The following is a 15,812-nucleotide window of genomic DNA, read 5'->3' as shown; positions in this document are numbered from 1 at the left end:
GGTGAAATATGCAACAACCATACCAGGTAATTTTCCACCAATGGTAGGCCTTTGTGTTTTCCAGATGCCTGTATTTCCTAGTTGATCATCTGTAACACCCTAAGGTAATCTGATGAGGCCAAATTTCATCAGTTACATGTGACCATTTGCAAACTACATGTATATCACTGTCGCTGCTGCTGTGGTTTTACTGTCATTGCTGTAGATGTACCTATCTCCAGGATTCAAACCGCACAGGATAGCAAGCCTGTCAAGAAATTTGAGTAATACACAAGGAGTAAGGTTTACCCCGTGGTTGCAACGTCTGTGTCAGAGTGGAATACCATGGCTCACTGATTATTCTGTAAGCATAAATCTGCACAGAGGAGAAAATCTCTTTTATGTTAAATCCAGCAGAGTTCTCTTTTCTAGAGCAAGTCCTATCCCTGTAGGCTGTGGGATCGATCTACTCAAGTGGGAATTTCTTTTTCTTTTTTTTTTTCATCACGACGGCTGTCTATATAAGTTACATGATCGCAGTATAAATCGTATTTGGTATGGAAGTTAACTAGCTAGGTTCATACGTAAATCCTCAGTAGGTTATCATTTTACTGGCAACTGACATTTATGGGGTTTCGATGAAATTAGAAAGGTTGAGCAGCTTGTACTCCAGTGCTAATGTGCAGTTATGTCTGTCGCACAGTATCATTTGAGCAGTGAACTTTTATTTTTATACATATACCAAGCTGACCATAAAGACCTATTTTTTACTTCCTCAAAACTTTGTGGAAAGTACATACACCAAATCTGACTTAATTATGCAAATATCAAGTTGCTTAACTTTTTCTAATCGGAGCTCTTTTCTCGGCTGCAGTCTTACATTCACTGAAGGCTTATTGTCTTCCAATATTGTCGTGTGCATAATGCTGGCTGCCGTCATACAAATGAAATATTGAGTGCAACATGAAACACCAATCAAATAAACAAAATTATATGGTGTGCAGTCTCGATCATGATGTGGGTTGGTTGTTTACCATGGTGCACTCCAGTTTCCTCCTGATAAAACTGACTGTCAGTGTTTGGCATGAAATGACTGAAATTACAGTAAATTACCTAAAATTTTGCAGAAGCAAATTACAGCACTAAAATATGACGTCTGGTGCTGAAATGTACATTTTCCCAGTAGGATAACATCATACCTTTTAAACTAACCATAACGCAGTTTTAAGATCAAAAGAACTCTGAATAAAGCAAAATGTGCTAATGAGTGATGGGTGAAATTTTAGGTCATTTAAATTTATTCAAATTTGTAACTGGAGTTTTACAAGAGAGCTGTCTAAACGTTGAACTCAGTAATGGGTCACATGTTAGATGGTTATACTGATGAGCAAATACCTGACAAATTACTGAAGCCGGTGAGCTTACAGTATGAGAACAAGAGGCTGTGAGACAGGCACCAAAATGTGAATCACTCAAGGCCTCCCATCATTGAGGTAATCCTGAAAATCCTTACCTATCAACTTGTCTGATTGATGGTTATTGCTGTACGCTCGATTTTTTTCACTTACATGTCAGAGGCTAGTTCTCCTAACAGAGAAAGGCAACCTCACTGGAGAATGCTGGTGGAAAAGAAAGTTTGGTATGGTGAACTTTATTTAAGACTAGAAGAAGCACCACAAAGAATTATGCTGATGCCTTGGGATGATCTAATTGCTCGCAGAGTAATCAGACTTCCCTTGCCATGTTATGGTGTCATCAATAACAGATCGGTCAAAACAAACCCCTTATAGTAGATTGCCTGGTGAAAGAAAGGTGAACTGTAAGCAAACGATCAGTCAACTACAGGGGATATTTTGTGGTAGTGTATGATTAAAGTAAAGGAGAAATTATATGCAAATACTGGATCTTACCCTCCTTAACTTTTAAGGTCAGCTTAAGGAAGATTTCAAAAGACTCAAAAGGCATACTGCATACACTGTATGTGTATTGCTTAGTGGACATTGTCCATGCAGTAATGGCACTATTTTCTGTATATACTGTACATGCAAGTGCTGGTCGATATTGGGGTACATTTTCGCTGCCTAACTGTGACTTTCTTCCAAGCCGGGTTGACAACTGGTCTCTTGTAATACATAAGTAATATGCATCTATACATAAATCCACAGATGCACTGGTCATCACAAAGGCAGAAATGAACATTATACTACACAGCTTCAGTCATGAAAGGTTCTTCACAGGTTAAAGCAGCTCTACAGGAAGTACATGTACGTGTAGTTCTCTTCATGATTATTATCGTATCATAGCTGAACTTGCCATCCTTGTCAGTTTCAGTTACTGCAGGATATTAAGAACGTCTTTCAATATAAAACAATGTATAATCAATGCGTCCACAGATAATTCATTTACAAAACCAAGTCTTCAAAAAAATCAAAACATATACATATAAAAGAAGTTTTTATTCTGTACAGATTAATTATCTCCAATGAGTTATCATACACAGTGTATCGCATCATAAAGAAAGATTACACAAATGAGATAAAACTGAGACAAAACTATGAACTACCATTTCCCACTTAGCTACTTGCACTTGCAGGGTGCACATTTGCTTCATATCAAAGGTGAACTGCAGCATGTTGAAATTTCACATAAAATATCAGCAAGTTTCTTCAGTTTTTGTTTCAAAGATTATGGAAGTTCTCTTTGTGAAAATATTTCGTTTTTAATATAAAGTTTTACAATTGTGAATTTGTAACACAGTATGGAAAATGTCTATTGCCATGACATCTTTGGCAGTCATTCATCATTCATCAAATGTGGCAGTCTTGGGGTGAAATGAATGAACCCAGAATGACAAGGCCAATTGAATGTCATATTCTGAAATTAAAGAGGAACAAGCCCTGGACATTTTGAGAAACTTGTAGACTGTCCAGACCTGTGGTACACATACACGACATAACAGAAAAAATAACACAATCTTGACCTTTCACTTTCAGTTTCAAGTAAAAAACCTTTGCAGTTCACCTTTAATATGAGTGAATACATGCTATGTACAATGGAGAAATACATAAATTAAATCAATTTTACAAGAAATTATCACAAAATGTTGACTTAATTACTTATAAGGTTTAAAATGCAATATACAATTGTTGAGTTGGTCATTACAACAGAGTGACATCCCACTGCATAATGACATCAAAAAGTTGATAGGGATACTTGCCTGTATTTCAACATGGCAGAAGGGATACTTGCCTATCTTTCAACATGGCAATACTCATGTTTAGAAAAATGTAGTGGCAAAATATTAGTTTTGCAAAATTTAAGATAAACTGACAAGTTCTATACACCATATTGGCAGACTGACAGTAATTCACTGCAAAGTGACCTGACGTCATTTCATTGTAGTAACCCTGTATGTTGAAACACGCATATTATCTTTCTAAGCTATTAAAAGAACACTGTCTATATAGAGTAAGTACATAAACAGTTTACACGTTTGTATATACCCTAGTTCTTCAACCTTTCAACTGTCTCTTTATGCAAAATATTGAAACATGGGGTGTAGAGAAATAATTTTCAGTTTTATGAAGCTTGCATCTTTAGTGACACAGACAAGTCATTTGAGTGTCATTTTTATTATAATTGTACGAATGAATTCCACTGAAAAAAGTGATTTAGAGGTTGAAAAGGTTAAAGATTTACAATAGGCTTGCAGTTTGCTTCATCTGGCATATCTTTTGTCCAAAATAATTACATGCATGTGGAAACACCAAATATTGATGAAAAAAAAAACTCTCACATGGAGACACTTTCAGGCTGTAACTGGCATACTTCTATGCTTTAATACTGAGGTTAAATACTGTTAATCTTATTATGCAAATTACTACCACATGTAGAACGATTTTCTGTCAAGCTTGTATTCAATACCATTGTACATGTTAAGGACTTAAACAAAAGATACATGTAAAAGCAAATGTCATCAGAGTACTGAGTGACAAAACACCAAGGAAGCCCAGAAAAGTAGGGGAGTAGGTATATTCGGCCAGAAACCAGACATGGCTTATGTAGCAGGCTCACACTCGTCCATCAAGCTGATGTACATGTAAATTCATCTCTATTGTCAGTATTCTGGGGGAACTTGGTAATGCCTGGTACACTATGAATGGGTGAAAAGTTTAAAATATAAAACAGCTTCACCTATTTTCTTGTATGTTGATCCCATTCCTTCTGAAAAATTCTGCTTCCACATAGCCAATTCGGACATGTTCTCTTGTAGGTGGATCTTTAGCACATGCTAAACGATGGCCATATTCAGACGAGGACTTAGAGGGAATGGCCTTCACCTTTTCCTAATAAAAGAGCAGTGCATCAGTAAAAATATCATCACATATCTTTGGTAATTACTAACATGCTCAACACATTTCAAAATTTACCATTACAAGCAATGTTTATCCAGTTAAAAAATGGAGGTTAATGTGGGATACAGACAGCAAGTCCATATTCTATGAAAACTAGAAGAATTTTTTACACACATCTGCTGTAAAACATAAGAGTGGGGCAACACATCGATAGCAAGGTAGAAATAAATTCTTATATCTATTAATTAGGTACAGTGTGAATTGACTAGCTGCAACTCCCCTTACCTCATTGTTAACTGACAGCCCTAGTGATTTTGCATGTTCTCTGTCATCTCTGTGAAGTTTGTTATTGTACCCATCTACCTCTCGGAACAACCGATCATATTGACACAATGGATAATGATTCTGTTGGTGAGAAAAACAAATAAAAAAACAAAAGATAAGAGCATGAGCTAAATTATGATTGAAGTACAGTGTAACATGTTCCTACATGTATGATCATGGGATTCAAAATGAGGCCTCACTTTTTTCCAGAAGGTGTCTTTTTTTTTTTTTTTTTTTTTAAATTCTTGCAGGGGTGAATATAAGGCAGAGTTTATACTTGATATAGTAGAAAGAATCTTAGACTAAGAGATCTTTTAACATACTATTACTCTAGTAGAGATACCAAATTGGACTGAAGAGCTCCTGTGGTTAAAAGGTTCAGCTATGGTTTTATTCATATCATATTTCTGGTAAGAGTTGCCCCCCTTATCACATATATGAAATTGCATCCTTGCATTGAAGCAACAAGGAGATTCTGTCACAAGATTTACAACAATATAAATACAATTGTACACCTATATGACTTTGTTTAGTCAGATCACCACCGTGACCAAAGAATGATTACAGAAATTCAAATGTAACAACAATTAAAGTGGTAGGCAGATTTTGCAAGGAATACTTGAGGACATTCAATGAAACAGCTGCAAATTAGCACTGCATGGCTTCCAGATAAATATTTCTGAAAATTACTATCAAAACAGCCAACTCAGCTAAAACATCGTATACCTGAAGAGAAAAAAAAATCCTCCAATATTACTAAAAACATAGCATATAAAATATAAAAAATATTTAAATATAAACATAGAAATGCACTGTGTTACTCATCAAACCTGGTATCTGTGAAATAAAGAGAGCCATAATAAAGATAATATTGTTGGAGTTCTACATCTTTTAATGGTAACGTGGTCATATTACTAAAGGACAGTAGATAATCACCATTTATTTATTTCATTGTTATTTCACACCTTGCTCAAGAATTTTTAAATTATATGATGGCCTTCAACAAACATCAAGACTGTGTAAGCTGCCCAATGCCGAGATTGAACACTGTAATCAGTGTGTCCTTATGACTGAAAGACAAGTCACTCACAATATGACCCACTCTCAACGACTGCTTAGAGTAAAGTTGCTGTAATCAAGTAGGATATTTGTGCCGTTATGACAATGGTATACACCAACACATTGTAGTTGAGAACCAAGACACCTCACATGGAAAACATTAGTAAATGAGAAGGTTAACCAAAACCCGACACTGTATCTGTTACATGTTTACTAAGCCTTGCATTTAGCTGCTGGTCATACTTTCAACATCCATTGATGGGCAATCAAAATGTATGCATTTACAATAATGCCCTCAGAAAATGCATTTAACAATCATACATGACCTAAAGTACAGTTTGATAAAATCAGAGCTATGTGCTAGCATAACTTCCGCAGTTTACAGTATAATGTGCATTAAACCAGTGGTACCAATTACTGTGCATGTCAATAGCCAAATGTGACTGATAATCATCTGAACAGATAAAGAAACTCAACTAACAAATGATCAACCAGTTCTGCAAACATACAGCACCTTTCGTAATCAATGCAAAACATTGGATTCTAGATAATTATATCCACTATTTGAGACTACATCAACCTCTGCTATGTATAAAAATAATTATTAATATTTCAGTTCACAGTTTGATTCTCTTCACAGGCCCAGACAGTCATGATCAACCTTGTTCTTCAGTTCGTGTTGGGTCTAAGTTGGGACAGTACTCTACTTCCTAGGTAGTCGAGATGGAATATGCATCAAAATTTGTGTGTGGGAGCTGATATGATTTGCAGCGGGGGCGAAAATAGTATGGACTTTCAGCAAAAAAGTATGTTTTGTCTGAATTAGGCTAACAGTGTTTTTGTGGCTTATAGTCAAATTTAGCCCAGGATGGTTATATCTTTGCTTTTTTATATTTGGACTGGGCTTGCACAGTCATGCCTTACTCCCATCCCCTTCCCATTACACCTTTACAAGGATTTGGGTCCCAGACCACCAAACTGTCAAAATCCAGACCTGTTGATAATCCAAAACGTAAATATCCATCCATATTTATAAATGTTCTCCGCTCACTTGAACTTCACAAAAATGGCTGCCCATCACATACGCCATCTGGGTTACCTGTCCACACATTCACACAATTTGCAGTCGAGAGGCCCAGGATCCAGGATAAACACATATCTAGCATCCTAGACAGATAGCAGCAAATCCTCAAACTTTAAATCAGCAGAAAGGTTGAACTTGATTAAATATGGATGTATATTTACCTATGGGATGATCAGGGTTTTAATAGTCTAGGACCCCAATCATTGTAAGGTGTGACTGGACAGGCGAGGGAGATTAGTAATCAACTGTTTTCCAAAATTTTACAAAGTATCCTGCAGGGGTGAATGGGAGAAAGCCAGGACAATTCAAGCGCCAGTCATAAAAAAGCTAACATGGTCATCCACGGCTAAGTAAAAGTACAGTGGGTCTAGTTCTGCATGATGTATCTTCGTTCCACTATTATTTTGAAGTCACTACTTTGCAGTCATGCATCCATCTATTTACTTTTCTTGGAGCAGTGCTACAATTCTGCTAACTCACACCTCAAACACTTATAGTGTGTCTCCTGTGAAAGCACAGACCTCTACAAATATGTGTGCTACAATCTCTGCGGCCTCACCTTTATTCATTAGCAGCCTGGTGGTCTCAAAGATCATCGCCCCAGGTTAAAATGTAACCAACCCTCCCGCATTTGAACAATGGCTTTCATATTTCTGTAGCATTTTGCTCCATTCAGAATTTTCCAAAAGTGAACAAGTGAGTTTTGAAACACACATATGGAGCAGGTTTTTGACTACTAGTTCACATTTGTGTCAGTAAATTATTGCACTTGTTGTGTAACGGTTTAAGGATTTTACTATGTGGGTCACACCAAGGTTTGAAATCGAGTCTCAGCAGTCCAGCGCTCTACCAACTAAGCTAAAGGGAATCACCACTAGCTACTGCTAGCTGGGATAAGCCCTGGAAAACTGCTCTTATTACACTCCTCCCCACTTAAATCCTTCCCATTTCCCAAGACATACTCATGTTCACAGGCCCAGAGAACCATGTTTCTGGGAACCTATCATGCTCATGGCACCAGTGTAATGATTTAAGGATTTTACTACATTGGTCACACCAGGATTCGAACTCAGGTCTCAGCTAGCCCAGCTGTATACAGCGTTCTACTAGAACATAGAGCCCTGGGTGGGTGGCTGGCTATCTGTAGCATGCAGAAAATTTCACCGACCTTTAAAATGGAAACCTGTCCTTGTACTTAGCATGCACAGATTCCCTAAGTCATCCAAGTGTAGATGACATGTATTTCAAAGCCAGCATTGCTAAACTATGTTTGAACAGTTATCCAGCCGTTTAAAACATTTGAATCGATCAACATCTGCCATATTTTGAGTTTGAACTACAACCAAGTTGAGACAAGGTGCAAACTTGCTCTGCGAAAATTTCTTCCACTGGTATTTTTTGTTAGGAATTAATTTGGCTTTTACTTTTTTGGCTTTTACTTTTTTGGCTTTTAAGAATAAGGGAACTGTAGTCATTGGATTTTGTGGTCAATGGTTTATCTTTCAGCACGTACCTTACCTGAGGTTTGAGCATGAAACATGGCGGATGTTAGTTGCACTTCTCAACTTAAATTCTAAATGGCTGGATTGTTGTCAAAAGAGGTTTTACTTGTGCTTATTTTGACTTCTTAAATGCGCAGATATCTTGTGGAATCAGTGTATACCAAACACTATAATGGACTTGAGTTATGAACGTTTTCTTCTGGGTAAGATATGGCAAAGAGAAGCGCTACATGTACCAAGTTAGTGTAACATGTCCTGATGGCCAGTCTAATGCTCTACCAACTGAGCTAAAGGGTCATTCCCGGGAAAATGCTGCTTCAGTGAGAACTCCCCACACACGAGAGGCAACGCTGTTTACACTCACCATGGGGCCATCATGACGGATAAGTTTCGCCTTAATGTTGAGGCAATTACCTTCTAGACTGGCAGGTGCTAATGAATGAATGTGAGACCTCCAAAATTGTAGCATGCATATTTGTGGACTCAGAGGTCTGTACTTCCACAAGAGACAAATACCTGAGGTTTGAGTTGGCAGAACTTTTGCACTACTCCAAGAAAAATAAATATAAGGATGCAAGACTGCACCATAGTGACTTCAAAATAATATTGGAGTGAAGGTGCCATTATGCAGAACTAAGCCAAGCCACAGAGACAGACAGGGTCTAGCCTCGAATGACATTATATAATTTTTATTCTATGTTAAGATTAGTCCGATACTGCTTTGATGTTTGGGCATTGTGCTTGTAATACGTTGAAAGACGAAAAGATAAGGAACACACGTGTCTGCAAACTCCAGGCTATGGAGAGGTATTTGATGGGTAATTTTTGTCTCAAACGCCGTGACAGGCTGCCACAGCCACTGCCTCTGCTTTTTAAATGCAGCGCACTCTGACGTTGGTTTGGGACCATCCTTGGCCGATCAAACTTTTCGTCATACCTAACGTCAGAACAATCTCGGACTATGTTAAGATATATCGAAATGCAATATCACATGTACGCCGAACTAAAATTCCATGGATGAAGCGTACATCAGTATGAGAATCTGATTTGGGTCTGGCTCGAATTATACGTCACTGACACCGTGTTTCAGAAGTCCTCGTTTCCAATAATGACGACATGACACTTTGAAAGATCGTACCTTCTTTGGAGAATTAAAATATGTTCTCTCCACGGGTTCTTTCCTTTCTGTGGGAACGAAGGAAAAGGCCGACAATTCACAGGGCCTCCCACGAAGAACAAACTCATCTGAATCGGTTTTCACCTTCAACACTTCTTCACTCATTTTAGCAGTGTGTTCCTTTCCTTCTCAACGCACCTTGCTTTCTGCAAACTGATTTAGCGTCGGGGTCACGACATCGTCTGCTTCGTTTCTAAGGTAATCATGAATATTTATCATATTTTAATACGAATTTTTCAGACAATATTTTTGGTAGTAGAGTACAAAAAAAAACAGAAAAAAATTTATGAGGCAAAAACAAAAATGAGTAAAATTATTTACTTCCGATTCACATGATTCTTCTTCCCGGAAGTAAATTTGTTGAGCTGAAACCGCTGGGCGTATAACACCGAAAGGTCGAATATTGGCTATGCAGATACTCTGTGACTATTAATTGTTGTAAGTGTGTATAGTGTATTGTTTCTTGCCATTCTTTGTAAATAACATGACTGTCAAGTAGGTGACTGTAGAATAGGAATCTGGCCTCTAGGATAACCATGCTACTGTTATGCCTTGTTTAGTAATTACATATCGTATGTACATTTAAATTTAATGAACACTTATTATGCTCTGACAGTACTTTTCCACGTCCAGTTATTTCGATGATGTATAAAGTTTTATTGTTACAGCCTCGTATTTTTTTGCTTGATCATCCAAAATTAAAAAACATGCTTTGAGAGGCACTGAAAATTCCCCTCATTTTAAGTGTTCTGGTTAAAATAACTCAAAGTAGTCTTCTCTGTATATGGCTGTGATTACGTATACTATCACAGCCCAGTCTTGTTCTATAAATTTACTTTGAATGCCTTCTTGTGTTGTCCATAGTATCATATAATTTATCTAGATGGACTCGGTGTGCTATTTTAAAATTCTGACATTCATTGTAACACTGAGTTCATCAACGCCTCTCAAAAAACATGGCGTGAATTTCAAACTCCCATCTCTTTCCCACGTATGGTAATCTAACTCACCTCCTCTGCTCATTTATATGTAATTTTATGGTGGAATCTCTAATACTATCCTCTTAATTTACTATCCTCACTTATGAAACGAATTACTTCGCTGTGTGTTGGTCACATTGACTGATAGAACTTTGGCGGTATTAAGTACCTTGCCGTCGTCAGCCATTTTGAAGCGTCATGTGACCCTCTTTTAGTATTCTTAGTCAGATTAACATGTTGTTTGGTCGTTAGCCTAATCCCAAAGATAACCATCAAACCATGACTCAGCATTTCCCTCCATGTCCGTGTTTGGGCCTCATTTTGACAGCTGTACATTGTTTTGCCACAATTTACATATAGGGTCACAGAGCTTCCCAGCCCCTGTACCCTCATCTGATATGTAAACATTATTACCTTTCCTCCCCGCCCCCAATGTGATGTACATATTCTTGTTGGTCTTGACATGAAAGTCAGCGAAACGTCTACAAACATGTGCGAATCACATCCAGCCACATGCACCATTGTTTACATGCACTTGTCTCGGCTTATGTTTATCTTGCAATACGATGTTTATTATTTGGTAGTGTTGTCATGACTCACTTTTGGTGCAAGGAGCCTCAAAACAGATTTGTTGATTGAAGCTGGTTGACCACATTTGATATGTGCACAAGGGAATGAATGAATGATTAGACCAGTGAAATGTCTTTGTTTGTTTCTCATTATCAGATTTTGTCAAGAAGAGGTGGGTGGGCTCTCTGTTTTCAGTATTTATTGTCAGTATTACCAGTAATACATGTATTGTACATGAGTCTCATATTAAACACTATATGATACAGGATGTCTACGTGTGAAATTGCCTGCTATTTCATTATATCTAGTGACATAGTGTTTGAGTTACCTGCCCTTAAAGGGACCTAGCGTCGAAAGAAATTCAGTATTTTTTAGTAGGTTCAGTAAAATACAAAAATGAGTTGCATTTGACTCCTAACTAAACCTGCAGGGCCTATATTTTTCTGAAAAAAATGTAAATTAAGAGAATTATAAGGGGAAATCCGTCACTGGCCCAACGAGATAACATGCAAATAAGGCAGGGCAAAGATTCCGACATTGCAGCATTCACTCATGGACGACATTTGCACATGTATGATAGATTGAAAGAGAGTTGTAAGTCTACCACAAAACCATAAATGATCTTCATATCTGTCGATAATGTATTATAAAGTGTTCGTATGTCCTAATGGTCTGTAAGACAGAACTGAAGTTACATGGTATGCCACATAATAACAACACAGTACCACGCCTTGGGTTTCAAAATTTGCTGAACATCTGTTATCTAGACAACAAGGGGAGGTAACCCAGTCAAAAAAGTCAGTCATTAGTCATGTTGTAACTATAGCGACTTGAGTGAGTTGATGGTCGAGGGGAAACCATGGATAAAAGTGAATATTTAATTGTTCACTCAATGTCAGATAAATATCATTAGACATTTGGATGTCTTGATCAAGTAGTTGAGGTCTAATATAGCAGCACAAATTTTTTGCCTTTTTTTCTGTTTAAAGGATACATGAAAAGATTCTATAAAACAAGTATGACAGGAGCCTCTCACCAATGCGGTCAGTGTGAGTTCAAGTCCAGCTGCCTGGATTCCTCCCACCATAATGCTGGCTGCCGTCGTATAAGTGAAATATTTTTGAGTACAACTGAAAACATGAATCAAATAAATAAAGTATGGTTAGGAAAATAAAGAAAAATATGCCCATAAAAATGAAAACATTTTGTGCATTCTATTTTTTGAAGCATATTTTATATTTCTTAATAACCCCTGTTTTATGCACATTTTTGGTTGGGAATATTCAAAAACGATGTCAGAAAATATTACTTTTGGTGCTGAGATTTACACATTTTTTTCTGTAGGATATAATCCTTTCTTCCAAACAAACCTTGGAACCCCTTTCTACAATCACCATAAAATTTACCCAGTAGCTTGACTTGACAGCAACTTGTTAAAATTCTGAAAGTTTGTTCCCTGTTTGGTGACATTTTGTCTGTACAAAACCTTTGGGGTGTGAAAGTTGTTTACTTATGCCAGGTTAAATATATGAATATATATATAAATATATACTGGAATTCAGTTGAAAAATATAGTTGAAGACGTAAATTTAGTCAGATATGAAACCATTAAAAATGATGTACTTTAAAATAAAAGAGAGATGCATGAATAGAAATTGAAATAATGATGTCTCCATAGCTATCATAATTATTAGTGCCTAGAAATACAATCAAAGGTACTTTTCTTGTTTATTTATTTGCTTGGTGTCTTACGCCATACATAAGCTTATTTCCTGATACGACGTCAGCCAGCATTGTAATAATAATAGCTTTATTTATTGAAGGTAGCTCGGTCAATTTACAATGAAACTGTTCTTCCCCAAGGCCTTCACTATTTATGGTGGGAGGACAGCGGGATTCCTGTTTATAATTGCAAAATTGCATCCTTAGTGCTTTCTAGTATCATTCAGTCGTTTCTGGTTTCCATGGCAATTTTACCTCTGACTAAGAACAACAAGTTTCAATGACGTGGTCGTAATTGAAGTTAAACCACTTGAAAAAAATGTGCCCTGGTGGTATTAAGGTTCATATGGAGATAAACTAGGTTCCTGTGTAAGCCAGGGCTGTTTAACCAAATTCCTGGGGTCCATGAAAACCAACAGGAAATAGCAAGTCTCAGGGATATGATCATAATATAAGTCAAAGTTCTGTAGGTATTGATTTTATATATGGTACATACATGTATATGTAGGCTCATATGGAGGTAAACCAGGTTCTTAGTTAAGCTTGGGACGTTCAGGTTGGAAATGGATATTTTGAATGATGTTAATACAACAGATGTCTTCCAGTTTCATACAACAGAGGCCATCCGGTTTAATACAACAGAGGCCATTCAGTTTCATACAACAGGGGCCATCCAGTTTCCTACAACAGAGGCCATCCAGTTTCATACAACAGAGGTCATCCATTTTCATAGAACATATGCCATCCAGTTTCATACAACAGACTGGAAATAGCCAAAATTTCAAGAACATGAACACAGTAGAAATTAGATGATTTCAAACAAGGATTCTTCATGTGCGAAGGAGTGAGTCACATTCACTTGTGGTTCAGTTTTGACTAGAATTTATGAAGATGTCATTGGTACTTGTGGATAAGCCACTCCAATATAGCGAGTGGTAATCTTTGTCCTTCTGTTAGCCATTCATCCTATTTATTTATGACAGATTTAGTGGTTTGAAGAAAAAAAAAACATTGTTATGCAAAGGTGCGTCCTGCGAGGCTACGGTAAAATTCCATCACACGGCCGAGTTGTTCATCAGCATGTTTGTTAGAACACATTTATTTGTTTCGCTAAATACCAGTGCCTGCACAGTTCCTGTAAATACATGTACCCTGTACTTTACAGCAAAGCCTTTATTGATGTAGTGATGAAAAGACTTCCCTGAGGGTATTGCTTCAGCTACTTGGCAAAGCATTTGTTGGGCAAGGTGTCGTTAATGTGGTTGAATTTCATGCAATTTCCATTTAGTAATAAACATAATTCCATAACATTTTGCTGACCAAGGAATATGACTATGATAGGGTTTGATAAATGCATTTGCGACATTTTAGCAGTCTTCTTAAGAGCAGCCATTTGCTTTCTGGCCATGTGAGTACTAATGCTGAATTAATGACTCATTTGAACATGTATGCAGCTTTGCAGACATTTTACTTTTGCTTTCTGTTTTCAAATTGGAATCCATTTTAAGGTGAACAGGGTGGTCTCTCACAAAAATACTACATGTATTTAGCTTCTAGGTTTTGCATACATGCAGGAGAATGTTTCATGATTGATGCTCTGTATGCAATGTTATTAGGGTAAATTACACAATTCGTGAGTCTTGTGTGTTAGAGTCGGTGTTAAGGCAAATTCTATGGGTGGTATGTCAAAAAATACTGCATGTTTGAGCTCATGTAAAACACTGCAACATTTATTTATTTACTTATTTATTTATTTATTCATTTGATTGGTGTTTTGTGCCGTACTCAAGAATATTTCACTTATACGACGGCGACCAGAATTATGGTGGGTGGAAACCGGGGTAGAGCCCGGGGGAAACCCTCGACCATCCGTAGGTTGCTGACAGACCTTCCAACTTTCACGTCTGTTGGATTGAGAAATATTTTTGTGCATTTGAAATCAAGTAATGTTGTCAATGCATTAAGGTATTTCCAATTCACAGTAGGTTATAATGCCTTCTACCTGTGATAATTAAGGGTACATGTGCCATCAGTCCCGATGCTTGGACTCGACACTCATATTTTCATGTATATATGTCATGTGGATACAAGAGCAATATTTTTTGATAAAAAAAAAATAACATGGTAGATGTGCAAGTTTGTCATGTGAGTAATACAAATATAAATAAACTTTATCTGATCATCTGTGAGAGGGCAATGCCCTACGAAGCAATGCCCTATGAAGCAATGCTCTGGGTACATGTTTAACTGTCTTAGGTGACCATGTGTACAGAATCGGATGCAGTGGCTATTATTAGAAATTGACGTGTGTCTTCAGTAAAGTACATTTTAGACAGAGTATATGTATACTTATTTGATTAGTTTTTAACCAAGTACAAGAAGTCAAAATGTGAGCATGTATGTTAAAAGCACACTGTGTGTCAAAGACACAGTGAAGAGCTTAACATGAACATGTGTCTTTCATAATGGACGGCCTCCTACATACCCACACACGTCTCCACTAGTTATGAATTTGCGTTTATTGTCAGTCATTTGACGAATTTTTATAGTAGTCTGGTTTCCATTTAAAGTTCTTGTTTGTTTTTTATACTTCTAATTTTTTTTAATTTTTATTGATCGGGCAAGTAAGTTTACACCAATATATGTCTTATTGTTTTATTAGCTTGACAGATGTATTACTGACTTATAGTGCAGTAGTCTTAAGCCTCATTCATTGGTTTTGGACCTTTTATAATATCTGCCATATCCACTAAACTGCATTTTGTTTTTCATATTTGCATTCTGTTTTTCATATTTGCATTCTGTTTAAGGTGATATTATGCATTCTTTTGTTTCACATGGGAACCAGATCTAGGTTGTGATATTACATGGCCGTATATATTACATTTCACCAACTTCTACACATGTAATTAAAAATTAACAACAACAAAAAAAAACTAGCAATGTGTACCTCACGGTCATTGAAATTGTACATTGTATGGACCTTTACTCTTCATCACAAAAACGCCATTTAACGATGATGTCTAATTGAGTGAGAAAAAAAGATTTTGAAAGGTGTAT

The 15,812-nt window shown here is 36.9% G+C and overlaps 1 protein-coding gene across 1 annotated transcript; it reads right to left on the bottom strand.

Moving 5' to 3' along the window:
- Window positions 1-1,322: 1,322 nt before the first annotated feature.
- On the bottom strand, window positions 1,323-9,655 carry LOC135465763 (cilia- and flagella-associated protein 90-like). The gene is made up of 3 exons (XM_064743091.1): window positions 9,442-9,655; window positions 4,620-4,739; window positions 1,323-4,325 (listed from the first exon to the last, which is right to left on the bottom strand). Exons 1-3 carry the CDS (start codon window positions 9,583-9,585, stop codon window positions 4,170-4,172), a joined length of 420 nt encoding a protein of 139 aa, XP_064599161.1. The 5' UTR covers window positions 9,586-9,655; the 3' UTR covers window positions 1,323-4,169.
- Window positions 9,656-15,812: the final 6,157 nt, after the last annotated feature.

Source organism: Liolophura sinensis, chromosome 5, assembly GCF_032854445.1.
Source record: "Liolophura sinensis isolate JHLJ2023 chromosome 5, CUHK_Ljap_v2, whole genome shotgun sequence".
Lineage (NCBI taxonomy): Eukaryota > Metazoa > Mollusca > Polyplacophora > Chitonida > Chitonidae > Liolophura > Liolophura sinensis.
This window is presented reverse-complemented; position numbering and strand designations above follow the sequence as displayed.

Excerpts from the sequence above, each read along its gene's own strand:
- LOC135465763 (XM_064743091.1), bottom strand. The coding sequence starts at position 9,585 with ATGAGTGAAGAAGTGTTGAAGGTGAAAACCGATTCAGATGAGTTTGTT. Across the intron at positions 4,740-9,441 it reads ATTTTAATTCTCCAAAGAAG|AATCATTATCCATTGTGTCA; the intron begins GTACGATCTTTC and ends TCTCACCAACAG. Across the intron at positions 4,326-4,619 it reads GGCTGTCAGTTAACAATGAG|GAAAAGGTGAAGGCCATTCC; the intron begins GTAAGGGGAGTT and ends CTCTTTTATTAG.